The sequence below is a fragment of the Podarcis bocagei genome (genome assembly GCF_964188305.1).
Source record: "Podarcis bocagei genome assembly, chromosome: 2".
Classification (NCBI taxonomy): domain Eukaryota; kingdom Metazoa; phylum Chordata; class Lepidosauria; order Squamata; family Lacertidae; genus Podarcis; species Podarcis bocagei.
In genome coordinates this window covers 10,087,495-10,115,213 of record NC_138126.1, presented here as the reverse complement: position 1 = coordinate 10,115,213, position 27,719 = coordinate 10,087,495, and the positions used below count along the sequence as shown (strand labels likewise).

Below are 27,719 nucleotides of genomic sequence, written 5' to 3'. Positions count from 1 at the left end.
AGAGGACCGCCATTACAGTTTCGCGCCGCCCCCGGAAGTCTCGTGTCTTGACCTCTTGACCTTGTGGAGAGTTTTTCTGGGAGGATGGCTGTGCTGCACTTGGTTGTGCTCTGGCTTGGCTTCGTGTGTGGGGGCGAGCTGTGGTTTTGTGCCCTGTGCCAGCCAGATCTGTGTAGGGATTGCAGATCTGGCTGGCACAGGGCACGGGACCGCAGCTCGCCCCTGTGCACGGGGCCAGGCCAGAGCACAACTGGGTGCAGTGCAGCCATCTTCTCGGAAGGACTCTTTGCAGGGTCAGGAGGTCAAGACACGAGGGCTTTGGCAACTAGTCCACACCTGGTGACCCTCCTAGGTGGTGCTCAGAATGTCACTCAAGTGGTCACTCAGGATATCCCTCAGGTAATTGATGAACGAGGGAGGAAGAGGCACATTAACCTAGGAGCTTCCTCTCTGCCCAGAACGTTGGAGGCTATACACCACACCCCCTCAACAGTATTTATAGGAACTCAAACACTGAGATCCTGCTCTGTTCTAGTAACAAGAAGCCGAAAGCACCAGCCTGAAGATGACGAGTGAGACCTCGTCGAAACGTCGCCTAGACACCCCAACTCTTACACGGGAAGACACCCGAAGACACCAAAACCTACATATATATATATATATTGGTTTTGGTGTCTTCGGGTGTCTTCCCGTGTAAGAGTTGGGGTGTCTAGGCGACGTTTCGACGAGGTCGCCTAGACACCCCAACTCTTACACGGGAAGACACCCGAAGACACCAAAACCTGCATTCCTGTACCCGTGAAAATCTACGAAAGCATATATATATATATATATATATATAATAGAATAGGAAACCTCCATCCAAAAAAGTAACATTCAACAATCATTAGAACAGTATAAAATAATAGTATCAACATATAAAAGTTAAACAGAAATCCACTCAAGTTACAATAATATCTAAACTGTAATCAATAAGACAATGGCAAGCCACGGTACATAAAACAATACGCTACACATTGAGAAGCAGAGAGTGGGGCAAGGCAGGTGGAAGGAGGCCTTGCCTGAGGGAGTCTCTCCCCTCACAGTTCATCAACTTCTCCTGCCATGGTTCTTTACTGGGCATTTCTCCAGTCTTCCAATTTTGTGCAATCAACATTCTTGCTGCTGTAGTGACATACGTAAATAAAGTCCTCTTTTCTTTCGGTATGTCTTGGCCTAAAATACCTAGCAAGAAGGCTTCTGGGTTTTTTTTAGAAAAGTTATTTTCAACACTTTCTTCAATTCATTATATATCATTTCCCAATAGGCTTTTACCTTTTTACAATCCCACCACATATGATAAAACGTACCTTCTATTTCACATCTCCAACACTCTCTTTTCATTTTTATACGTTTTTGCCAGTTTAACCGGTGATAGATACCACCTATACATCATTTTCATATAGGTCTCTCTCAATAGTATACAATCTGTAAATTTCAAATTTATTCCATAATTTTATCCAATCTTCAAATTGTATGTTATGGCCCATTATTTAATCATTACCAAGTTTACTTCTTCGTCTTTGGTTTCCCACTGCAAAAGAATGTTATATGCCTTTTTAAAATAATTTTGTACTTTCTTCTATCACTTCCACGTTGGAATTTGGAAACCGACTATGAGAAGACTTTCTTATTGTCCTCTTTAAAGATATCCTTTAATTGTCTATGATGAGGCCAGCTTTGAAGATGTTCTTTTATTTCATCATATTCTTTCCATTGCCTCTATTCCGGCCACTGCCTGGATATTTCGGAGACATAAAACTGATATCCCTCCTAGGCAGATGAAGGTGAAGAAACACACATCCTGAAACAGTGACACATTAACACTCTAGACACAGGCTGGAAAATACTATATTGAAATATTCTATCCTGTTCTAATTCCTCTCTCGACCAAAGGCGTCATGGACTTTGAAGACACTCGAACTCAGGACGCAAGGGAGAAGCGTGCTAAGAGGAAGGCATGCATGGCAAACCCCAACCATGATCAACTCCCGCCTGGGAAGCTATGTCCCCACTGTGGAAGGATGTGTGGGTCCAGAATCGGCCTCCACAGTCACTTACGGACTCACTGTTAAGACTGTGTTCATGGAAGACAATTTTACTCTGCTACGCCAAAGAAGAATAATTTTTCTCTTGACTGCATATTGAGGCTTATTATACAGTATATGTTTTTCAACAGCATTTGTTCATTAGAGCTGTGATCTGAGGGGCTATACTCTCATTGCAAAGATACGTCATTTACATACGTCAACAGAATACCAGAGAATGCATTTGTGTCTATGAAAAATATCAGATCAATTCACACCAGATTAACAAATTTTGGGGATCGGATAAATATTAAAGCACCGCTATATACAAGTGATGAATACATGGGAAATAACACATGAGAAGGAAAATAGAACATAGCTATGTAAATCTAACTCTGATCAGGAGAACAATCTGCAACACAGCCACTAAAAGGAATAAAAATTCTAATGGAAGCTAATTCTAATTCTGAACACAATCATTGGTTAACACTCTGTAGGAGTTATTTGATATGATTAAATATCTTCCCACACTCCAACCTTTCTGTTTCCCTTGTACGAGTTCTTTTCAGTTTAGTAAGGGAGTCCTTGTCACATAAGTTCTTTTTGAAGGCCAAACATTTCTAAGATTTCCTCCCTGTATGAGTTCTTTGGTGTCTAGTAAGGCTACTACTGCACGTGAAGCTTTTTCCACACTCCGAACATGTGTACGGTTTCTCCCCTGTATGAGTTCTTTGATGCAACTTAAAGGCGCTATGGTGACTGAAGCTCCTTCCACACTCCGAACATGTATACGGTTTCTCCCCTGTATGAGTTCTTTGATGCAACTTAAAGGTGCTATGGTGACTGAAGCTCCTTCCACACTCCAAACATGTATACGGTTTCTCTCCTGTATGAGTTCGTTGATGCGACGTGAGTTGGCTACCATGACAGAAGCTCTTGCCACACTCCAAACATTTATAAGGTTTCTCTCCTGTGTGCAATCTTTGATGCAAGGTAAGACTGCCACTGTGTCTGAAGCTCTTCCCGCACTCCAAACATTTATAAGGTTTCTCTCCTGTGTGCAATCTTTGATGCAAGGTAAGACTGCCACTGTGACTGAAGCTCTTGCCACATTCCCAGCATTTATAAGGTTTGTTGCCTCGATGTGTTTGTTGATGTCTAGCAAGCGCATTGCGGTAAGCGAAGCTCATTCCACACTCCAAACACGTATGCTGTTTCTCACCTGTATGAGTTCTTTGATGCGACTTAAGGTTGCTACTCTGACTGAAGCTCTTTCCACACTCTGAACATGTATACGGTTTCTCCCCTGTATGAGTTCGTAGATGCGAGGTAAGGGCACCATTCCTACTGAAGCTCTTTCCACACTCTGAACATGTATACGGTTTCTCCCCTGTATGAGATCTTTGATGCCTAGTAAGCTGGCCACAGTGACTGAAGCTCTTTCCACACTCTGAACATGTATACGGTTTCTCCCCTGTATGAGTTCGTAGATGCAAGGTAAGGGAACTAGTTGCACTGAAGCTCTTTCCACACTCCAAGCATTTATATGGTTTCTCCCCTGTATGAGTTCGTTGATGCAACATAAGGTTCCTACTCCAAATAAAGCACTTTCCACACTCTGAACATGTATACGGTTTCTCCCCTGTATGAGATCTTTGGTGCCTGGTAAGGCTACAATTCTCAAAGAAGCTCTTTCCACACTCTGAACATGTATACGGTTTCTCCCCTGTATGAGTTCTTTGATGCCTAGTAAGCTGGCCACATCGACTGAAGCTCTTTCCACACTCTGAACATGTATATGGTTTCTCCCCTGTATGAGTTCTTTGATGTGAGGTAAGCTGACCACATTGACTGAAGCTCTTTCCACACTCTGAACATGTATATGGTTTCTCCCCTGTATGATTTCTTTGATGCAATGTAAGCTGACCACATCGACGGAAGCTCTTTCCGCACTCGGAACATATATATGGTTTCTCCCCTGTGTGCACTCTTTGATGTAAAGTAAGAGATGAGCGACTACCCAATCTCTTTCCACACACTGTGCATTCATGCTTTTTCTCCTCTCTGGGAATTTGATTTTCACCACCCTGAGATGTACCAGAGTCACCATCCGGCTTCTGCTTTCGTCTCCCCTCTTGCCTGCTGCCTCCATCTTGACCTCCCAGCATCCTTTGCTCCTCCTCCTCTTTGGATCCTTTTGGTGACACTTCTGAATGTTCCCCTTCTGCCAGGATCCCTTCAACATCTCCTGATGGAATAAAAAGGCAAACTAACTGATGAAATGCTAAAGGAGTGTCTTCACCCCAATCATTCAGTCAGGACACAGAGATCCAGGTCCCAGGGCCTTGTGGCAGTTCCCTCACTGTGAGAAGGGAAGTTACAGGGAACGAGGCAGAGGGCCTTCTTGGTAGTGGTGCCCACCCTGTGGAAAGCTATCCTGTCAGATGTCAAGGAAACAAACAACTATACAACTTTTAGAAGACAACTGGAGGCAGCCATGTAGAAAGAAGTTTTAAATGTTTTATTATGCTTTTATATTTGTTTGAAGCCAGCTAGAGTGGCTGGGGCAACCCAGTCAGATCCGTGGGGTACAAATAATGAAAGTATTAATATTTTATTATTATTTATTGAGTTTAAATACCGCCCTACACCCGGAGGACTCAGCATGGTTCACAGAAAAGATCGCATAATATATAATCAGTATAAAAACAACAGCCCAATAACACCCCACCCCAAAAAAGAGCCACATTTGAAAAAGACTATAGGATGTCAAAGATATCTAGCAAAAACCTGGTTTAAAAGGAACATGTTTGCATGGCACCTAAAGGTGTATATCCCTTCATGGATCACTGCGTTGTCGTGGTGAAGGGGCCTGAATAACTCAGAGAAGCTATGACCTATAATAATAATAATAATAATAATAATAATAATAATAATAATAATAATAATAAATTATTAATTGATACTACAAAACAATTGATGCTACAAAAAAACAGCATAAAATACAGTATGAAGCGTAAATAACAATAAAATCAAGAATCAAAAATCAATTTGGGGGGAAATCCATCTAATAAACATTAGATGATCACCCGAGCTAGCTGGCCAAATTAGTCCCCCCTGGGCCAGCGAGGAGACCAGGGAAGAACTAGCTGTGGGATCCCAGAGTGGGTAATCTTCACAAAAAAGGGAGGGGGAGGGAAGGAAGGAAGGAAGGGGAACAAAAGATCAGGCCAGGTTCAAATTGAAAGCCAGGCGGAATAGTTCTGTCTTACAGGTCCTGAGGAAGGAAGATGGACAGGTCATCTGAGAGTTTAGACTAAATGTGATCCACCTGGAGAAGAAACTGGCAACCCACTCCAGTATTTTGCCATGAAAGCTCCATGGACATAAAAAAGGAGAAGCTTTGAGAGGAAAGTGAGTTTCCAAGGCATGCTCTGATTCATGGGGTCACGGAGAGTCGGACACGACTAAGACGACTAAACAACAACAAAGGTGTATAAGGAAGGCATCAGGTGAACTTCCCTGGGGAGAGCATTCCACAGACGGGGAGCCACTGCAGAGAAGGCCCTGTTCTCGTGTTGCCACCCGCTAGACCACTTGAGATCAGAAGGGGATCTCAGGGTCCGAGTAGGTTCATATGCAAAGAGGTGGCCCTTGAAGTATTGTGGTCCTGAGCCATTTAAGGCTTTATAGGTCAAAACCAGCACTTTGAATTGGGCCTGGAAACTATTTGGTAGCGAGTGCAGTCAGACTAGGATGGGGGTAATATGCTCAAACCACCTTGCTCCAGTGAGCAACCTGGCCAGTAAATTCTGCACTAGCTGAAGTTTCCAGACTGTCTTCAGAGGCAGCCCTACGTATAACGCATATCTATATCTAACCTTGAATTTCCCAGAGTATAGACAACGGTAGATAGGCTATTCCTGTCCAGATAGGGGTGTAGCTGGGCTACCAGCCAAAGCTGATGGAAGGCACTACAGGCCATCTGAGCCTCGAGCGACAGCAAAGGATCCAGGATTACCCCCAAGCTATGAACCTGCTCCTCCAGAGGAAGTGTAACCCCATCAAGAGCAGGCGACCTCCCACCCACCTGCTCTAGGGAACCACCCACTAACTGAGCCTCACTCTTATCTGGATCGAGCTTCAATTTGTTGGCTCTCATCCAGTCCATTACCCAGGCAAGACACTGGTCCAGCACTTCCACTGCCTTATCTTCAGATAGAAAGGAGAAATAGAGCTGAGTGTCATCAGCATACTGCTGGCAACGTACTCCAAACCTCTGGATAACCCTTCCCAGAGATTTCATGTAGATGTTAAACAACAAGGGGGATTGGATTGGGCCTTGCGGAACCCCACACTGAAGCTTCCATGGGGCTGAAATGAATTCCCCAAGTAACACCCTCTGGGAATGACCATCCTAGTAGGACTGGAACCACCGCAAAACAGTGCCACCCACCCCCAGTTCAGAGAGTCGCTCCAGAAGGATACCATGGTGGATGGTATCAAAAGCCGCTGAGGGGTGGAGAACAATGAACAGGGACACATTTCCCTTGTCTCTCGGCAGAGGTCATCATACAGGGTGACCAAAGCAGGTCCTGAGCCAAAACCAGGCCTAAACCCTGATTGAAATGGATCCAGAAAATCAGTTTCTTCCAAAAGCACCTGGATCTGGTCTGCGACCACTCGCTCCAGAACCTTGCCCAGGAAAGGGAGATCAACAACTGGCTGGTAGTTAGGCTTTTTGAATTCAGAGAAGGTTTCTTAAGGAGTGGTTTTACCTCTGCCTCCTTCAAACATGCAGGGACCACCCCCTCTTGTAAAGAGGCACTGATCATCTCCCTGGTCCTGCCAGCTGTTCCCTCCCTGCTGGACTTTATCAGCCAAGAGGGGAAAGGGTCTAGAATGCAAATGGTCACTCTGACTGATCCAAGAACCGTGCCCATATCCTTGAGCCTTACCAACTGAAAAAACTCATCCAACACAACAGGACTAGAATGTGCTCTGGACACCCCATGAGACTCATCTGCTGTAACAGCAGAGTCAAGGTCTTGGTGGATACAAGCAATTTGATCGCCAAAAATTCGTTGCAAACAAGTCACAGCCAGCTACTGCTGGTTCTACCACCTCCTTTGGGCCAGCCTGTAAAAGGCCCTGTACAAACCAGAAAATCTCTGCCAGACGACATGTTGAGGATGCAATGGAGGCAGAAAACTATGCCTTCTTTGCTGCCTTCACTGCCACTAGGTAGGCTTGATAATGAGCCCTTACCAGTGTTTGGTTTCATTAATTCGGGTCTTTCATCCACTTGTGCTCAGTCTCCCAGCTTGGAGTGTACCAGGGGGCCAATTGGGCTCCACAAAGTGGGCAAGGACACTCTGGGGTATTCATATTATTAGTAGTTGTATTACCAGTACTATTATCATTATTAGCCTGTCTGTATAAGGCCTCAGCCTCAGTGGACTTGAAATTGCTTGCTTCTCCTTTTTTTAAAAACCTCTTCTGCCCCGAACTGCTCTTGCAGAAACTGCTTACTTAATTGAAACAAAAATATATAAAATGTGTGTGTTGGGGGGGGGGGTATTGGCTTGTTTTTGTTTTTGTTTTGATAATTTACTTTTTAATTGTAATTTTATCCTGTGAACGGCCCTGAGGCCTGTGGGTATTGGGAGGTATATAAATTTAATAAGTAATAGTAAAATCAGGGCGGATAAAAATTATTACAAATTCCAGGGGGAACCCCTGCAGAAGGTTTTTCAATGCTTAAGGGTTTGCCTTGACCCCAAGCCCTATGGGGAGCACAAGGAAGGTCCCCCACCTGCCAGAGTTGGCCTGCAGGGAGGAGAAAGATCTGCCCCTCCATTGGGAAAAGATCTCCTACCCCCATAGAAATGGGGAAACACCTATAAATGAATCATTTTTGCTGAAATATACAGAATGCATTAATTATGGCAAATGTAAATATTATGGGAAATACCCTTTGCAAAAGCGTGGGCATTAGGAGAAATCTACACCAAAATGCTGACCAACTTTCAAGAGGTTGAAATAAATTTAAATTAAATTATTTAAAATTAACACTATTTAAAAATAATAACATGTGAAAATCTGGGTAAATTGACGACTAGAAGAAGGAGACAGAAAAAACTTACATTGAAACGGTTTGCCTAACGGGGTTCTTTTTCATCCCTCCCCACACTCCCTCCCCTTACAATACATAATAATAAGACGCACCTCCAGCGCCTCCGCGAGAAAGTACGGCCGCCGCCATTACCAGCAACTGACCCCCACCCGCGCACCAAAGCGAGACAGGAAGCGGAAGCTCCTATTCTCCCGGGATCCTTTTCCCCTCCGCTCTAGGAATCTCAGCTCTGTCGCCGCTGCTCTTAACCGTTTCGGAGACGAGCGGCAGGAGCCTCTGGGCGTCTCCGGGCAAAGAGCGAGGAGAGGCGCTGGTCTCGCCTCCAGAAAGACCCGCTGGATCAGCTGCACGGGAGCCCCAAAACATTTTCTAAACTATTTATTATTATAATTATTTTCAATTTTCAAATTAACAACGTTTTTTCTTTTGGTACATACATATCCAATCCAAATTTGCAATAATTACCTCCCCCCCCCCCTTTCCATTCCCCCCTTTTATTCTCCTTGCATTACAATATATTACAATTACTATATATTCCCTCAATTAATTTCAACCTATTTTCTCCCTCCTAATTCTATTCTTAGTTCATAAATGTTACATTAAACAAGCGAATGTTTTGACTTTTTACAGTGTTCTCTAAAATAGTTTATAAAGTTTTCCCATTCTTGATTGAATTTTTTCTCATCTGCTTGGTAAGTTTAACCGTTTCGACATAGTCGATCATCTTAGTTATCCATTCTTCTTTCGTTGGGACCTTTTCTTCTTTCCACATCTGGGATAGTAGCATCTGGCCGCTGTAGTTGCATAAATAGTCTCTTTTGCTTCCTTGGCATTTTTTCTCCTATTACACCTAATAAAAAAGCCTGTGGTTTTTTTTAACATACGTAATTTTAAGAATTTTTAAAAGTTCATTGTATCTCATTTCCCAGAAGCCCTTTACTTTTTTACACGTCCACCACATAGGGGAAAAAAATTACCTTCCTTATCCTTACATTTCCAGTATAAATTAGAGGTATCTTTATACATTTTAGCAAGCTTTACTGGGGTGAAATACCATCAGTACATCATCTTCATATAATTTTCTTTTAATGAACTGCATGCTGTGAATTTTAAAATCTTTGCACAGTTTTCCCCATGATTCAACTGGTATATTATAACCTATATCTTTTGCCCAATGTATCATTACAGGGGAACTCGAAAGATTAGAATATTGTGGAAAAGTTCACTTATTTCAGTAATTCAACTTAAAAGGTGAAACTAAGATATGAGATAGAATCATGACATGCAAAGCGAGATATGTCAAGCCTTTATTTGTTATAATCGTGATGCTCATGGCATAAGGAATCCAAGACGGAGGTGTTCAGGAGCCAAGGTTTGACTGTATTTGCATACTATTTTTATATTATTATAAGCATTAAGAAGAACTGCTTGATCAAGTCAGTGGTCCTTCTAGGGCAGAATCCTGTTCTCACAGTGGCCAACCAGAGGGCAGGATCCGAGCAGAAGAGCCCTCTCCTCTCCTGCAACTGGTATTCAAAAGTATTGCTGCCTCTGAGGACTGGGAGTGAAGAAAATATTGTGAATAGAATCATAGAGTGGAAGGGTCCTGTGGGTTATCTAGTCCAACCCGCTGCAATGCAGGAATCTCTGATGATCTTGGCATCTGTCTGTCTCGGGAGACCATGGAGGAGTGTGCCTTTGGGGGTCAGGTCAAGATGTTGGGAGAGTTGCAGGGCCTTCTCTGGCTGTAGAGACCAATATGGGGGACATGTTTATTCTATGACCTATGGATCCCTTTCGCTAAGATATGGGGGGGAGGGGGAATCAACTCAGCAGGGGGGGGGGGAGAGAGAGAGAACATCCCTGGAGGGGGTGGGCACAGTGTAGGGAAATAATGCATAGACAGGAAAAAACAGAAAAATGTGAAGGGGTGCTGAAATTGCGCTCAAATAATATCGAGGGCACAGGTGAAAGGCAAAGCAAGTTTCTAGCCCTCTTGCTTCGGAATGAAGAGCTGTTTAAATAGGAACCAAGGAAGCTGCCTAGTCCAGAACCAGACCATTGGACCATCTAGATCCGTGCTGTCTGCACAGACTGGAAGCATCTCTCCAGGTTTCAGGAAGGGATTATTTCCTAGCCCTGCCGGAAGATGTAGGGAATTAAACCCGGAACCTTCTGCACTCAAGAGCCACTTTCGCCTTTTAAGAGACACCACCCTCAGAATTCAGCAGCCACCACAGATCTCTGGGAGTTACCAGGATGAAACTGTCTCACCTGCTGCTGCTTCTCCTCTGCCCGGCTCAGGAGGAAACCTTTGGCCAGGGCCACCGCCTGGGAACTGGTCTCCGCTCCCTGATCCTTCACCCAGTTCTCCATCTCCGGGGGGAAGACAGCCAGGAACCGCTCCAGGACCACCAGATCCAGGATCTGAGCCTCGGTGTGTCGCTCTGGCTCCAGCCACTCCCTGCAAAGGCAGTGGAGTCGGCTGCAAACCTCTCGGGGTCCCTTGGCCTCCTGGTAGCGGGAATGCCTGAATCTCTGGTGCTGAGCATGTGAGCTGAGGGCGTCCTCATCCAGGAGGGTCTTCATAGCTCTTCCCAGGATCTCCCAAGTGGGGCGGTTTGGGGATTTAGGCAGCAGCCTCCAGTATGGATGAAGGATTGTCCCCTGCAGCCTCTTTTCCTATTCTTTCCAGGTTCTGCTTCAAGGCAAAGGCTGGCCAAGGGAGCGTGGACCACAAAGGGGCTGAGCCAGAGGTGGGGGAACCTCAGGTCCTGCTCCAAGCTGCTCTGGGTTGCAGCAGGATCCGGCCCCAGCCTCCCTGCCTGCTTCCTTCCATGCATCCAACCTCTGCAGCCTCTCTTCTGCAAAAGGACCATGCACAAGGCAGGAGGGAGGAGGGGCACTTGCCCTGGAGGACCAAGCTCCTCTTCCTGTTGCCTCTCTAGGAATCCTGCACTTCATCTTTAACCCTTTGAGCACAAGACAGCTGGGGTGGAAGAAAATCTCTCCCTTTGGGGAACTCTGATCTCTATTTTGACAAGGATGGGACATCTTGGGCAGTGGTGAGAGGCAGTGTAGTGTGGTGTAGTGGTTACAGTGCTGGACTACAGCCTTGGGAGACCAGGGATCGAATTCCCCACCGGGTGGCCATGGGTCCAGTCCATGCCTATCAGCCTAGCCTACCTCATAGGGTTGTTGTAGGGGATTAAAGGAGAGAAAGAACCATGTATTAAAGGGACCCCTGACAATTAGGTCCAGTGGCGGACAACTCTGGGGTTGTGGTGCTCATCTCGCTTTACTAGCTGAGGGAGCCGGTGTTTGTCCACAGGCAGTTTCTGGGTCATGTGTCCAGCATGACTAAGACACTTCTGGCAAACCAGAGCAGCGCATGGAAACGCCGTTTACCTTCCCGCCGGAGTGGTACCTATTTATCTACTTGCACTGGAGTGCTTTTGAACTGCTAGGTTGGCAGGAGCAGGGACCGAGCAACGGGAGCTCACCACGTCATGGAGATTCGAACCGCCGACCTTCTGATCAGCAAGGCCTAGGCTCTGTGGTTTAGACTACAGCGCCACCCGCATCCTAAAAACTGCATTTAAAACAGAATTCAGTTTTTAGCATTGTCTCCTGGATGAGGTTGAATTTCCTTTTGGGGTCTGGGGTTCAGCAGCTCTCTGCCAGGAATTCCCAGGAAGGGATTCTGCCTTGTCAAGGGAAGTGCAAGCATTTTAGTGAAGGACAGACATATGGGGGGAACCAGAGGGCAGTTTCTAAGAATGCAGAAGAGTTGAGATGTAAAATTTCCGAAAATTCTGAAACCCCGTTATTTCCGGGGGGAAAGGAAATTTTGGAAAAATTGGGGGGGGGGGTTCAGTGTGCAGTGCAACAACAGAAGACACAACATATACATGCAGTTTATTCTATCTCACTTTCTGAACTACTGCTATCATTTTCCATTTCTTCTTCCTCTTCCTCTTTGTCATTTTCCCCATGGAATTCTAAAAAACGGCTTTGGGGGAAATGGAGGGGACTGCACCCCCCCCCTTTTCCCACTTTTTTCCTCAGATATGCAGATGACACAACCTTGATGGCAGAAAGTGAGGAGGAATTAAATAACCTTTTATTGATGGTGAAAGAGGAGAGCGCAAAATATGGTCTGAAGCTCAACATCAAAAAAAACGAAGATCATGGCCACTGGTCCCATCACCTCCTGGCAAATAGAAGGGGAAGAAATGGAGGCAGTGAGAGATTTTACTTTCTTGGGCTCCATGATCACTGCAGATGGTGACAGCAGCCACAAAATTAAAAGACACCTGCTTCTTGGGAGAAAAGCAATGACATGTCACGGCTAAAATGGCCGCTGTTTCTTTAATGCGAATAAAGCTGGGTCAGCATGACTCAGCGGCCTGCAGCAGGTTGTATACAGTATATAAGTGAGAAATGTTAGTTTGTGCTGAGAATGGTGTTTGGGTTGGTTAGTTGGTTGGTGCTGGTGTGTATAGTTATTCAGTCGTGTTTTGCACAAAGACTTTTAAGAATAAAACTCTACAAGGATATTCTCGTGGACTCTTTTGTGCCGACAGGGGTCCGAGGACCAGGCTGAGGAGACAAAGGGAGGTCAGAACCCTTTCCTTCTTTTTTTTGCTTTTTACAAACACTGACATGACAAACCTAGACAGCATCTTAAAAAGCAAAGACACCACCTGGTTAAAGCTATGGTTTTCCCAGTAGTGATGTATGAAAGTGAGAGCTGGACCATAAAGAAGGCTGATCACCAAAGAATTAATGCTTTTGAATTATGGTGCTGGAGGAGACTCTTGAGAGTCCCATGGACTGCAAGAAGATCAAACCTCTCCATTCTGAAGGAAATCAGCCCGGAGTGCTCACTGGAAGGACAGATCATGAAGCTGAGGCTCCAATACTTTGGCCACCTCATGAGAAGAGAAGACTCCCTGGAAAAGACCCTGATGTTGGGAAAGATGGAGGGCACAAGGAGAAGGGGACGATGGAGGACAAGATGGTGGGACAGTGTTCTCGAAGCTACGAACATGAGTTTGACCAAACTGGGAGGCAGTGGAAGACAGGGGTGCCTGGCGTGCTCTGGTCCATGGGGTCATGAAGAGGTGGACATGACTAAACAACTAAACAACAACAAGGTGCTACTGGAAGGAATCTTTTAAAAAATTCTTCTCTTTCGACTACAGCAGACAACATGGCTACCTACCTGTAACTCGGTATTTCATCAGCAGAGTTCTATTCTGAAACATTGCCTTTCACTAGACTATGCAACAAGGAAACTGTCTCGCTAACACATATGTATTTTGAAATGTTTGACTGCTCTTCCGGGCAAAACTGATGTATCTAAGAATTGTATTTAAAACATAATTGGGTTTTTTAATGTGTGCCAGATGAGGTTGCATCTTCTTCCTTTCCCAGATTATAAGATAAACAAATACCTGCACATAGCTGCATAGTGGATTTCACATTTCCAGACTGTGTGTGTGTGGGGGGGCTGTTTACAGGAAATACTAGGGGAGAGGTGGGGGGAGAACACACAGCACAAATACATCCCATCAGGAACCGGCCACTGCCTGGATATTTCGGAGACATAAAACTGAAATCTCTCCTATGCAGATGAAAGTGAAGAAGCACACATCCTGGAACAGTGACCTATTAACACTCTAGACACAGGCTGGAAAATCAATGCATCTTCTATACTGTTCTAATTTCTCTCTTGAACAAATGCGTCATGGACTTTGAAGACACTCAAACTCAGAGCGCAAGGGAGAAGCATGCTAAGAGGAAGGCATGCATGGCAAACCCTAACCATGATCAACTCCCACCTGGAAAGCTATGTCCCCACTGTGGAAGGACGTGTGGGTCCAGAATTGGCCTCCACAGTCACTTACGGACATATTGCTTTTTTTAAATAAAGTTTGTATTCATTTTTTCTTTTTCATTCATTACGTACATCTCAAAGTCTTAACATTTACTATGTATTCCTTCCGCCCTCCCCTCCTAGACTTCCGCAACTTCTGCTACCGGTTTGAAGAAGAAGAAGAGTTTGGATTTGATATCCCGCCTTTCACTCCCCTTCAGGAGTCTCAAAGCGGCTAACATTCTCCTTTCCCTTCCTCCCCCACAACAAACACTCTGTGAGGTGAGTGGGGCTGAGAGACTTCAGAGAAGTGTGACTGGCCCAAGGTCACCCAGCAGCTGCATGTGGAGGAGCGGAGACGCAAACCCGGTTCCCCAGATTACGAGACTACCGCTCTTAACCACTACACCACACTGTTTCTCTTTTCACTCACCTTGCTACCTCCTAACAAAAAAAGTTATTAATAACATAACATCAAACCTAAAAACATAAAAGTAAACACACCATATTTCTCTATCTTCTAGACATTTTCTAAAACTAATAGTGTGAATGTTTATTTAAATCCTGCCTCAAGCCTATCGACTTCCTTTGTTACTATAAATGGTTCCCATTGTTTTTCAAAGTCTCTGTTGTCCTTTTCTCTTAGTCTGTCTGTCATTTTTGTCAGTTCTACATCATCATCATCATTCTTAATTTGTATACCGCCTTTCTATCTTACAATACCCAAGGCAGTTTACAAGCTGAAGAAACAAAAAATGTACATCTTATAACAATCTAATGCAATACAAAAATGTGATAATAAAACATAACTTTAAAATAGGCAACCTCCATCCAAAAAGTAACATTCAACAATCATTAGAATAGTATAATAGTATCAACATATAAAAGTTAAACAGAAATCTACTCAACAGTTACAATAATATCTAAACTGTAATCAATAAAACAATGGCAAGCCACAGTACAGTGGTGCCCCGCAAGACGAATGCCTCGCAAGACAGAAAACCCGCTAGACGAAAGGGTTTTCTGTTTTTGAGTTGCTTCGCAAGACGAATTTCCCTATGGGCTTGCTTCACAAGACGAAAACGTCTTGCGAGTGTTCCGGTTTTTTCCCCCTCCCCCCCCTTTTTCTAAGCCACTAAGCCGCTAAGACTTTAATAGCCGCTAAGCCGCTAATAGCGTTAATCCGCTAATAGGGTTGCTTCGCAAGACGAAAAAACCGCTAGACGAAGAGACTCGCGGAACAGATTATTTTCGTCTTGTGAGGCACCACTGTACATAAAAAAATACACAATGAGAAGCAGAGTGTGGGCAAGGCAGGTGGAAGGAGGCCTTGCCTGATGGAGCCTCCCCCCTCACAGTTCTTCCTCCAGGCACAGCTTCCTCATGAGGAGACCCAGGACCAGGGGGTGGGGCAAGGCAGGTGGAAGGAGGCCTTGCCTGATGGAGTCTCTCCCCTCACAGTTCTTCCTCCAGGCACAGCTTCCTCATGAGGAGACCCAGGGCCAGGGGGTGGGGCAAGGCAGGTGGAAGGAGGCCTTGCCTGATGGAGTCTCCCCCCTCCTAGTTCATCAACTTCTCTTGCCATTGTTCTTTACTTGGTATTTCTCCAGTCTTCCAATTTTGTGCAATCAACATTCTTGCTGCTGTAGTGGCATACATAAATAAAGTCCTCTTTTCTTTCCTTATGTCTTGGCCTAAAATACCTAGTAAGAAGGCTTCTGGGTTTTTTTAGAAAGTTATTTTCAACATTTTCTTAAATACATTATTTATCATTTCCCATTAGGCTTTTACCTTTTTACAATCCCACCACATATGATAAAACTTAACTTCAATTTAATATCTCCAACACTCTTTTCATTTTTATACATTTTTGCCAGTTTAACCAGTAATAGATACAATCTATACATCATTTTCACATAATTCTCTCTCAATAGTATATAATCTGTAAATTTCAAATTTACTTTCCACAATTTTATCCAATCTTCAAATTTTATGTTATGGCCCATTTAATCATTACCGATTTTACTTCTTCATCTTTGGTTTCCCACTCCAAAAGAATGTTATATGCCTTTTTAAATAATTTTGTATTTTCTTCTATCACTTCCTGCTTGGAATTTGGAAACCTACTATGAGAAGCCTTTCTTATTGCCCTCTTTAAAGATATCCTTTAATTGTCTATGATGCAGCCAGCATCAGAGATTTTATTTCGTCTTTTATTTTGTCAGATTCTTTCAATTTTAACTTTCCCTCTTGTTCAACCAGCAATTCTCTATATGGCCACTCTCCCCCCCCCCCCAATGTTTTAATTGATAGTGCTTTAATAGGCGATAGCCACCAGGGTGTTTTTGGTTCTAATAAATCTTTATATTTCTCCCATACTTTAAACAATGATCTTCTTATTAAATGGTTGTGGAATCCTTTGTGTACTTTTGTTTTTCCATACCAGAGGTAGGCATGCCATCCAAACCTATTATCATCTCCTTCCAAGTCTGTTATTTCCTCCCTCTCTAGCTTGATCCAATCTTGGATCCAAATTAGGGATGCAGCTTCATAATACAATTTTAAGTCTGGAAGTGAGAATCCACCTCTTTCTTTCACATCTGTTAAAATTTTATTTTTTATCCTTGGCTTTTTCCAATTACAGACAAATCTTGATATTTCTCTCTGCCATTATTTGAAGCACGCATCCCCTGTTATTACTGGAACAGTTTGGAAGAGAAATAACATCATCGGGAGTCCATTCATTTTTATAGTTGCAATTCTTCCCATCAAAGAGAGATTCATCCTGTTCCATGTTTCCAAATTTCTTTTAATTTCCTGCCAATTTTTTTCATAGTTGTCTTTAAAGATATATTTCTTGATGTTATCCATACTCCTAAATATTTTACTTTTTTATATGCCTCTATCCCTACCATCTCTGTTGTTTCTTTCTTTTACAGTTCTTTAATATTCCAGTTCTTTAATATTTTTTAATAACAATTTATTTTTATTTTTATTTAATTTGAATCCTGCCACTGGACCACTGGACCAAATTCTTTTATTATATTCATTACTTTTGGGAGAGAATTTTACAAAGTCATCTGCAAATGCTTTTAATTTGTGTTCATTTCTTTTTAATTTTTATTCCTACTACTTCTCTAGTCTTATCTTTCTTGTCAGGACTTCCACTACCAGAACAAACAACAATGGTGACAAGGGGCATCCTTGTCTAGTTCCTTTTTGTATACTACATTTATCTGTTATCACCCGATTTACAATCATTTTTGCATTTTGATCTGAGTGAGCAGCTTGCATTCCCCTATTAAAATTTACTCCAAATCCCATCTCCTCCATCACCCTCTTCATGAAGCTCCAAGAAACATTATCAGATGCTTTCCCCACATCTCTAAACGTTAATGCTGCTTTTTTCTCATTTCTCACTTCCAGGTACTCTATAATATTTAATACATTTCTAATATTATCTTTGATTTGTCTGCTTGGAAGGAATTCAGCTTGGTCATGACAAATAAATTCTTTTAGGATTTTTTTCATTCTATTTGCCAAAACAAATGCAAATAGTTTATCATCATTATTAAGTATTGAGATCAGCCTATAATTTTTAACTAACGTCACATTCAAATCTTGTTTTGGTATCAAAGTTATATAAGCCTCTTTCCATGCTTCTGGAACTTCCCCCATTTTCAAAATCTCGTTCTTTGTGTCATATCATCCAGTATTTCTTCATTCAGTCTCCACCGAAAGGTGGACTGAGTGCCTTTCTGTATTTCCATAGTTATAGAATTATGATCTGACATTGTTCTTGGATCTATTTCAATATTTTTAATTTTTGGCTCCAATTCCTTAGAGACCCAAACTGCATCCAGTCAAGCACTGCTTTCATGAACATGAGAGAAAAAAGTGAACTGTTTTTCGAACGGATGCTTAATTCTCCAAATATCTATCAATTTTACATTTTCTATCCTTTCAAAAAAAGTTTTGAGAAGTCTACCCTCTTTCGTGTCTTTCCTCCTAATCGTTTTTTCGCTAGTGATGGGACTCTAATTGTCTCTAAATCCTGAATTTTTATTTATTTTAATTTGGTGCATATATCCCTACCAAAATTCTTTTTTCTCCCTCAACTTTAATTTCTACCATTACTTTTCTCCCTTTCTCATCCTTTTGAACTAATTGTGGTTCAAGTGCAGGTTTTATGTACAAAACAATTCCACGTTTTTTGGAAACATCTGATGCAATGAAATGGCTCCCAAGTCTCTCATTTTTCAAGATTTTCTCATGCTTTCTTGCAACGTGAGTCTCCTGTAGGCAAATTATATCCAAATTCCGTTTTAAAACTTCATGCCACACCCTGTTTCTTTTTATATTATTGTTAAGGCCACTGACATTCCAAGTTAGTAATTTAAGATTTGCCATTATCTAATTCATTTTTAAAAGATTTGCTTTTCCCCCCTGCTCCTTCAGTCTTTTCCAGTTCATCTCTTTGCATCTCATAAGGGGTTCTAAAGTCTCTCCCCAAGCTTCGAAACTCTGGGTCTTTGCCATATATCTCTAAGAATTCCTGTACCTGACTCTCTAAGATTAGTCTAAATTTCTTTCTCCTGTAGGTAAAGGAAACTCCCTCCAGGAATTCACATTTGTAATTTATTTTCTGCTCCTCTTAAAATTGCTGTCAGGTTTTGATACTTCATTCTCTTACCTCTCAATTTACATGGCATTTCTTTAAAAATGTCAACTTTCTGTCCTTCAACCACCAGACCATCCTCAAAACTTTTTTGCATTACTGCATCTTTAATTTTCTTTGTTGTGAAACTCAAGAGAATGTCTGATGGCTGTCTTTTCTCTCTTGAAGCTCGGGTTCAAACTCTGTAAACATTCTCAATGCATTCTTCCATACCTTCCTGTGCCCCCATCCAATTCCCCAATATCCCGCCCATATAACTTGCAAGGCCTTGTTTCTTCTCCTTTTCCGGCAACCCTCTTATTCGAACCGTGCTTGCATTTAATTTTACAGTGGTGCCTCAGGTTAAGTACTTAATTCGTTCTGGAGGTCCGTACTTAACCTGAAACTGTTCTTAACCTGAAGCACTACTTTAGCTAATGGGGCCTCCAGCTGCTGCCGTGCCACCGGAGCCCGATTTCTGTTCTCATCCTGAAGCAAAGTTCTTAACCTGAAGCACTATTTCTGGGTTAGCGGAGTCTGTAACCTGAAGCATATGTAACCTGAGGTACCACTGTAATTGTAAAAGTAAATTCTGTTGTTCCAGTTCATTCTGTCTGTCTGCCAGGCCCCCTGCCACCCCCGCTAACGCCAACTGATCTTCCTTTATTCCCTCTCTTGATTCCAGTTTTTTCTAGTTTTACTACCTTGACATCCAAAGCATTTACTTTTTCATCCAGTCTGTCAAATTTCTGTGACACTACTTCCTTGGTGTTCCCTATATCTGATATTACTTCCATAGATTGTTTAATCATAGTCTGCTCCAACCCTTTCCTAAATTCTGCAAAATGTAAGGCCGTAAGTTCCACCGTTTCTGATTTTGGAATTTTTTCTATAGCTCCTTGTGCTCAGACTCTCCTCCTTTCTGACACTCTGTTTAAATGGCTCTTGTTTAGATTTCTCTGCCATGTCAGTTCTCAAACTGTTCCCAAGCCCTTCTGTCTTAAGGACACTTCAGCCCTTCAGTCCTCCTGTCTTTTCCTCACTCCTATCTTGTATACAACAGTTCTCCCACCAATCCAATTCCCACACCCTTTTAAACCAAACTGTAACAACACTTTCAGGTTTACAGCAAATTATAAAAGTTCCACAATATCCAAAAAATAAAAAAGAAGAGGGCAAGATCACCTTTATATACAATCTACGGAAGAAAAAATATAAAAGCAGGCCACAACAGAAGTCTAATAGTTACCACTGTTCAAACTCGCTGTTACATTATCTCCTTGATGATGATTTAGCACTTGCCAAACCTCTAGTTATATTATAATCCACAAAACGTCTTGTAATCCAAAAGTTTGCCACATTTATCTGCTGATTCAAATGTCTTTTGTCTCATTTGTTTGACTTTCCATTCTATTTCTTGATTCATTAATTCCATGTATTGTGTCTGGTATAGCTTAATTTCTCTCAGAATCTCTTGAGACTTTGGTTTAGATCTTAGTTTCCTTTCCCCTTCTTTTATCTTTTCCAAAATCTTGTCCTTTTTCTCATTTTGACTTCTCTTCTTTATTGTATTTTGTTGTATCAAGAATCCTCGCATAACGGCTTTGCTTGCATCCCAGATTACTCTTTTTTCAACATCCGTCTTCAAGTTTATTTCAAAATAGTCTCTCAAAGTTTTTTGGGCCTTTTTATAAACCTCTTCATCTCTAAATAAGGTGTCATTCATCCTCCATCTGAAGGAGCCAGCTCTTGTTAGTTTCATCTCCATCTTTACTGCATTATGGTCGGAGCACGTTTTTGGGCAGATTTCCAATTTCTTAATCTTCGGTGCCATTCCACTAGTGACCCATATTTGGTCAATTCTAGTCCATGTCACTTTGGCTTCAGAAAATAAAGTTCCCTCTCTCGAGAGAGGGTTCTTTGTTCTCCAAATATCAATCAAGTCCATGTTTTCAGTCATTTCAAAGAAGGTCTTTGGTAATCTTCCATCTTTAGAAACTACCTGTCTTTGTGCCTTGTCCATATTTGTAGATACTACTCCATTCATGTCTCCCATCAAAATTAAATTATAATCCAAATAGTCCAATAAAATCTCATGCAACTTCTTAAAAAATTCAGATTTCCCCTCATTTGGTGCATAAATTCCTACAATTATAATTTTTTTCTCCTTGAACTTGAATTTCAATTGCCAAAAATCTTCCTTGTTCATCTTTAAACATCAATTTCGGTAGCAATTTTTCCTTTGCGTAAATCACCACTCCTCTTTTCTTGACTTTGTCAGATGAGATAAATTCTTGTCCTAATCTTTTGTTAATAAGTAATTTTCTATGTAGCCTCATCACATGTGTTTCTTGTAATCAGATCAAGTCCAATTGTTCATTTTTCAATATGTGAAACACATTTTTCCTCTTCCGGGGAAGGTTTAAACCATTACAATTCCAACTTAGAAGTTGCAGAGCCATGATGAAGTTATTTGCAAGCCTTTCAGTACTTTCACTCATAAAATCTGCATTCCTATTCATAAGAACTGAGAGTACTCCAATCTCTTCCTGTATCTTCCTTTTAAGAAATCAAAGAACAAAGAGTAACAGTTTCTTCTTGTATCCAAAGTATATCGTGTTATTAAGTAGCAAAGTGCAGTTTCAAAAGTATCTGAAGACTGATGAGTCTCCAAAGTTTTTCCCCCCATTTACAAGTTTGTACTGCAATTCTTTATATTTTGAAAAGTCCATTGTTGTTGACAACACCTTTTTTCCTTTGAAAGTCTGCGCTTCAGGTGACAATTCAGGGTTTCAGGTTTCTGAGCTGTGCTGGAGCCACGGGCAGGCTTAAGCCGCTGTCTCTCTCTCTCTCTCACACACACACCCCATTCGTTGCCAATGCAGTGGCGGAGCTCCGGCGATTGCGACAAGCCACTTTACGCCTGGCTGGTCGACACCCTACTGCCTGTGGGGCCTTTCTTTTTGGGGGGTGCCTAACCCTGGCACTCTCCTCCATTGCTCCAACCCCCCCAGTAATGGTCATCTTTTAGACGGATGACTCGCACCACGCCGCCATTTCCCTTTGCAGGCAAACCAGAAACCCCACTCATGGACTCATTGTTAATACCGTGTTTATGGAAGACAATCTTACTCGGCTGCGAGTGATCGCCAAAGAAGAAGAATTTCTCTCTTGACTGCGCATTGAGGCTTATTATACAGTATATATTTTTCAGCAGCATTTGTTCATTAGAGCTGTGATCTGAGGGGCTATACTCTCATTGCAAAGATACATCATTTACATACGTCAACAGAATACCAGCAAATGCATTTGTGTTTATGAAAAATATCAGATCAATTCACACCAGATTAACAAATCTTGGGGATGGGAGAAATATTAAAGCAACGCTATATACAAGTGATGAATACAGGGGAAATAACGCATGGGAAAGAAAACAGAACATAGCTATGTAAACCTGACTCTGATCAGGAGAACAATCTCCAACACAGCCACTAAAAAGAATAAATATTCTAATGGAAGCAAATTCTAATTCTGAACACAATCATTGGTTTACTCTCTGTAGGAGTTATTTGATAGGATTAAATATCTTTCCACACTCCAACCTTACTATTGCCCTTGTACGAGTTCTTTTCAGTTTAGTAAGGGAGTCCTTGTCACATAAGTTGTTTCTATAGGCCAAACATTTCTAAGATTTCCTCCCTGTATGAGTTCTTTGGTGCCTAGTAAGGATACTACTACGACTGAAGCTTTTTCCACACTCTAAACATGTATACGGTTTCTCTCCTGTATGAATTCTTTGATGCGACTTAAGGGAGCTTTGGTGACTGAAGCTCCTTCCACACTCCGAACATGTGTAAGGTTTCTCTCTTGTATGAGTTCGTTGATGCACCGTGAGTTGGCTACCACGACTGAAGTTCTTTCCACACTCCAAACATTTATAAGGTTTCTCTCCTGTGTGCAGTCTTTGATGGAAGGTAAGGCTGGAACTCTGGCTGAAGCTCTTTCCACACTCCAAACATGTATATCGTTTTTCACCTGTATGAATCCTATCATGCGAGGAAAGGGAGTCGAGGCGACTGAAGCTCTTGCCACATTCCCAGCATTTATAAGGTTTGCTGCCTTGATGAGTTTGTTGATGTCTAGTAAGCCCATTGCTGCGAGCGAAGCTCATTCCACATTCCAAGCACGTATGCTGTTTCTCCCCTGTATGAGTTCGTTGATGTGACTTAAGTGAGCTACCCTGACTGAAGCTCCTTCCACACTCTGAACATGTATACTGTTTCTCCCCTGTATGAGATCTTTGATGGGACTTAAGTTGGCTACTCTGACGGAAGCTCTTTCCACACTCTGAACATGTATACGGTTTCTCTCCTGTATGAGTTCTTTGATGCAAGGTAAGGGAACTACTGTGACTGAAGCTCTTTCCACACTCGGAACATGTATACGGTTTCTCCCCTGTATGAGTTCGTAGATGCAAGGTAAGGGAACTACTGTGACTGAAGCTCTTGCCACACTCCAAACATTTACATGGTTTCTCTCCTGTATGAGTTCTTTGATGCGACGTGAGTTGGCTACCACGACTGAAGCTCTTCCCGCACTCCAAACATGTATATCGTTTTTCACCTGTATGAATTCTTTCATGCGAGGAGAGGGAGTCAATGAGACTGAAGCACTTGCCACATTCCCAGCATTTATAAGGTTTGCTGCCTCGATGAGTTTGTTGATGTATAGTAAGCGCATTGCTGCGAGTGAAGCTCATTCCACACTCCAAACACGTATGCTGTTTCTCCCCTGTATGAATTCTTTGATGCGACTTAAGTGCGCTACTTTGAGTGAAGCTCCTTCCACACTCTGAACATGTATACGGTTTCTCCCCTGTATGAGTTTGTTGATGTGAATTAAGGGTGCTATTCCTACTGAAGCTGTTTCCACACTCTAAACATGTATACAGTTTTTCTCCTGTATGAGATCTTTGATGCGACTTAAGGGTGCCACTCTGACTGAAGCTCTTTCCACACTCTGAACATGTATACGGTCTCTCCCCTGTATGAGATCTATGATGCATGGTAAAGACACTACTGTGACTGAAGCTTTTTCCACACTCTGAACATGTATACGGTCTCTCCCCTGTATGAGATCTATGATGCACGGTAAGGGCACTACCGTGACTGAAGCTCTTTCCACACTCCAAACATTTATAAGGTTTCTCCCCTGTATGAGTTCGTTGATGCGATGTAAGGCCGCTACTGTTACTGAAGCTCTTTCCACACTCCAAACATTCATGCTTTTTCTCCTCTCTGGGAATTTGGTTTTCATCACCCTGAGACATACAAGAGTCACCCTCCGGCTTCTGCTTTCGTCTCCCCGCTTGCCTGCTGCCTCCATCTTGAACCCTCAGATCCCTTTGCTCTTTGGAACCTTTCAGTGACACTTCGGATTGTTCTCCTTCTGCCGGCATCCCTTCAACATCTCCTGATGGAATAAAAAGGCAAACTGATGAAATGCTAAAGGAGTGTCTTCACTCCAATCATTCAGTCAGGACACAGAGATCCAGGTCCCAGGGCTTGTGGCAGTTCCCTCACTGTGAGAAGGGAAATTACAGGGAACGAGGCAGAGGGCCTTCTTGGTAGTTGTGCCCACCCTGTAGAACGCCCTCGTGTGAGATGTCAGATAAATAACTATACAAACTTTAGAAGACATCTGAAGGCAGCCATGTAGAGGCAAGTTTTTAATTATTTATGCTTTATTGTGCTTTTATATTTGTTGGAAGCCAGCTAGAGTTTTTAACCCGGTGCTACCCAAGCTAATAAGAACCATTAATTTAGATATTTCCACACTTCTACCCACAATTCCCAATATTTCTATACCAATCTGTTTCCAAAACTTCTTAACTGATGGAGAATCCCACCACATATGACTGTACGTTCCTATCATTCCACATTTCCTCCAGCAATTCTTACTTCCACATTTTGTGATATGATACAACCTTACTGGTGTGTAATACCATTTTTGTACCAGCTTCAACCCCTGTTCCTGGATTATCCTAGAGGTCGCAACAAAGAGTGATTGCTGAAAAATTCTTTCCCAATCTTCATCTAAAATCTGTTCCTGGATATCTAACCTCCAATATTCTTTCAAACTTTCCTCTGGTGATTTCCCCATATTTAATAACACGTTATACAATTTTGAAACTATTTTGGCTCTATCTAACCTATATTCTTTCACTAATTCTTCGAAGGGTGTAATAATTCTTTTACCACATTCTTTAACTTCTTCTTTCTTCAACAGGGAGGAAAGTTGTTTTTTCTGTAACCAATTAATTTTGTTCCAAATTCCACTTTCCTCTTCCATCGTACCTTCTATTTCCCAACTTTTCTCTATATCCTGAATTGAGATCTCCTTTAATTTATCCCCTACCTCTTTTGGGGTGAGCTCCCGTAACGGGCCCATTTTATCATAATACCACATTTTGGCAAGGGGAGAAAGATCAGGAAAAAGCTTCCTTCTCCACTTCTCCCATACCCAAATGGACCCCGTAAATGTTGATATTTTTTCTACTCCCTTTTTCCTTTTCCTCCTATCAAATATTCTTATTTTCCCTCAAACCGAATTATAAGATGTCTCAACTGGCAAACTTCATAATATAAAACCAAATTGGGAATCCCCCACCCTCCACCTTGGGCTCTATGATACCTATATCTGCTGGCCGTCCTTAGTTTCTTGAATGCAAAAACAAACCTATCGATTTTCCCTTGCCACCCCTTCAAAATCCATTCCGGTATGTGCCAGGGTAATACATAAAAAAGACAGGTTAATCTGGTTAACAAAATCATTTTAACTAAGGCAATTCTTGTACTAATTGATTCCTTCCTTTTCTCCCATATTCTCAACTTCGACTGAATACCGCTCCAAATTTCTTTATAATTATATTCAAATATTTTCTCCACATTTTTTAGATATCCTTACTCCTAAATACTTTACTATCTTATTTCCTATAGGAATACAGTGGTACCTCGGGTTAAGTACTTAATTCGTTCTGGAGGTCCGTTCTTAACCTAAAACTGTTCTTAACCTGAAGCACCACTTTAGCTAATGGGGCCTCCTGCTCCGGAGCACAATTTCTGTTCTCATCCTGAAGCAAAGTTCTTAACCTGAGGTACTATTTCTGGGTTAGCGGAGTCTGTAACCTGAAGCGTATGTAACCTGAAGTGTATTTAACCCGAGGTACCACTGTGCCCAATAATGCAGAGGCTTCTAATTGAGTTTTATGTTCCACATTAAACACATCATTGGTGATTTAGAAAAATTAACTTTTAACCCTGATACTTTTGAAAATCCTTGCAAAATTCTTTTTAATGGCCCCATTGGGGTCTCTAGGTCCTTGACCATCATCATCATATCATCTGCATACATTGTCATTAACTCCCCCTCTGCTCTACTTTCCCCCGGGATTTCAAATCCTTTAATCTCATTATTCTTTTTGAGTTTAATTGCTAATGGTTCCAATGCTAAAATAATGAGCATGGGAGAAAGTGGACATCCTTGCTTTGTACCACTTAGCACCTGGGCGTACCCCCCCTGCCGACCCACCAATTCCTACCATTGCTTTGGACTCTGTATTTATTGCTTCTATCACATTTTGAAATTTCACTCCAAATTTATATTTTTGCAGTATCTTTTTCAAATGATCCCAATCCACCGAATCAAATGCTTTATATATATCCAATGACATGAAAGTAAGAGGCAGGTCCTCATTTTTCAATAAATACATCATACCCATCACCTTTCTAACTGCCTCCACCAAATACATCTGAGGCATAAACCCAAATTTTCCCCACCAATTGTACAATACAGTTTCTATAATACATATTAGTAATCGATATTGGCCTATAAGAGTCCGGCAGAGTTTGATCTTTCCCTGGTTTGGGAATTAATACCAACCTTGGCTCCAACCAGGTAGGTGGAGTTGAAGCTCCATTCAAAATTCCTTGGTACGGTACAGTCACAGGTGGCACCAATATATCCTTAAAAAGCTTATAATACACCACACTGAACCCATCCAATCCTGGTGCCGATTGCACATTCATAGAGTCGATTGCTAATCTAACTTCCTCCTCTGTTATATCCTTATCCAATTCCCTTCTATTTTCTTCTTGTAATTCTGGGAGCTCCAATCCTTCACAAAATTGATCCACCTTTTCGTCCTTAATTCCTTTATTTGCATACAATCTATTATAAAATCCTAAAAAGGTCTCCAATATCTTATTAGGGTCTGTTTCCAATCCCCCTTTATCATCTCTAATAGCTCTAATATTTTTCCTTTCCTGATAATTCCTAATTTTATTTGCTAATATTTTCCCTCCTTTCCCTTCAAATTGATAATATTTGTGTCTACTATACCATAACTTTAAAGTGGTTCTATTTATATCAAAAACTTTCAACTCTTCTCTCTTTTGATCTATTTTTTCCCTATCCTTCGTTTGCTTAGACATCCTAAATTTATCCTCCAATAACCTAATTTCTTTTTCTACCTCCTTAATCCTTCTAGCTTTCCCCCTTTTTAACACTGACAAACTCTGAATACATTCTCCCCTAATGACTGCCTTTATTGCTTCCCATTTTGTTGCTAATGGGATTTCTGGGTCTAGAGTCTCCTCAAAATACCTTTCTACCTCAATTTATATTTTAATTTACTCTGCTCATCAGCTACCAACCAAGGGTAAGACCTATTAATGTGACCTATTTGAAGGAAAGCAAATATGGGGGCATGGTCAGTGATCTTAATCATTCCAATATCCATTCCCTTCATCCATTTCCTAGCCCCTTGTGATATTAAAATACCATCCAGTCTTGAGAATGTTCCATGTGGGCTAGAATAAAATGAATATGAGTAATCCTTGGGGAACTATTCCCACCACTCTACTTTTCAAAGTTCCAGAAGCCATACATTTTTCCCCTTTTACAAAGCCAGGGAAATTA

The 27,719-nt window shown here is 41.9% G+C and overlaps 5 protein-coding genes across 8 annotated transcripts in view; 1 reads left to right on the top strand and 4 right to left on the bottom strand.

The window, feature by feature from the left end:
- Positions 1 to 27,719, bottom strand: part of LOC308580851 (uncharacterized protein) — a 132,360-nt gene that overhangs the window by 25,159 nt on the left and 79,482 nt on the right. Inside the window, exon 1 of one of the 2 annotated variants that reach the window (XM_081183083.1) lies at positions 19,926 to 20,084. The exons of the other annotated variant lie outside the window; for it this stretch is intronic. The gene's annotated coding sequence lies outside the window, so the exon portion shown is untranslated. Of the gene's footprint in view, positions 1 to 19,925; positions 20,085 to 27,719 lie in introns of those variants that run through there. 2 annotated transcript variants of the gene reach the window in all.
- Positions 1 to 27,719, top strand: part of LOC308580782 (uncharacterized protein) — a 144,562-nt gene that overhangs the window by 38,598 nt on the left and 78,245 nt on the right. The window lies entirely within an intron of this gene.
- On the bottom strand, positions 1,147 to 8,362 carry LOC308580700 (uncharacterized protein). Of its 2 annotated transcripts, none has more exons than XM_081182747.1 (2): positions 8,295 to 8,362; positions 1,147 to 4,314 (listed from the first exon to the last, which is right to left on the bottom strand). In XM_081182747.1, the coding sequence occupies exons 1-2, from the start codon at positions 8,329 to 8,331 to the stop codon at positions 2,687 to 2,689; spliced, it is 1,665 nt and encodes a 554-aa protein (XP_081038873.1). In that variant the 5' UTR covers positions 8,332 to 8,362; the 3' UTR covers positions 1,147 to 2,686. The 2 variants fall into 2 exon arrangements, with proteins under 2 accessions (XP_081038873.1, XP_081038874.1); XM_081182748.1 differs by having other exon boundaries at positions 1,147 to 4,311; positions 8,295 to 8,337.
- On the bottom strand, positions 8,852 to 11,179 carry LOC308581185 (zinc finger protein 24-like). 2 transcript variants are annotated; one of them, XM_081183711.1, is made up of 2 exons: positions 10,477 to 11,177; positions 8,852 to 9,052 (listed from the first exon to the last, which is right to left on the bottom strand). In XM_081183711.1, exons 1-2 carry the CDS (start codon positions 10,789 to 10,791, stop codon positions 9,047 to 9,049), a joined length of 321 nt encoding a protein of 106 aa, XP_081039837.1. In that variant the 5' UTR covers positions 10,792 to 11,177; the 3' UTR covers positions 8,852 to 9,046. The 2 variants fall into 2 exon arrangements, with proteins under 2 accessions (XP_081039837.1, XP_081039836.1); XM_081183710.1 differs by lacking the exon at positions 8,852 to 9,052 and adding an exon at positions 9,496 to 9,947 and having other exon boundaries at positions 10,477 to 11,179.
- On the bottom strand, positions 10,832 to 24,212 carry LOC308579552 (uncharacterized protein; the record flags this gene model as incomplete). Its single annotated transcript, XM_081180576.1, has 2 exons — positions 23,316 to 24,212; positions 10,832 to 10,917 (listed from the first exon to the last, which is right to left on the bottom strand). Exons 1-2 carry the CDS (start codon positions 24,196 to 24,198, stop codon positions 10,832 to 10,834), a joined length of 969 nt encoding a protein of 322 aa, XP_081036702.1. The 5' UTR covers positions 24,199 to 24,212.

Coding starts and splice junctions, on each gene's coding strand:
- LOC308580700 (XM_081182747.1), bottom strand. CDS start 8,331: ATGGCGGCGGCCGTACTTTCTCGCGGAGGCGCTGGAG. Junction 4,315..8,294: donor TTCTCGCGGAGGCGCTGGAG/GTGCGTCTTATT, acceptor TTATTCCATCAG/GAGATGTTGAAGGGATCCTG.
- LOC308581185 (XM_081183710.1), bottom strand. CDS start 10,791: ATGAAGACCCTCCTGGATGAGGACGCCCTCAGCTCACATGCTCAGCAC. Junction 9,948..10,476: donor CAGAGGAGAAGCAGCAGCAG/GTGAGACAGTTT, acceptor TGGTCTCTACAG/CCAGAGAAGGCCCTGCAACT.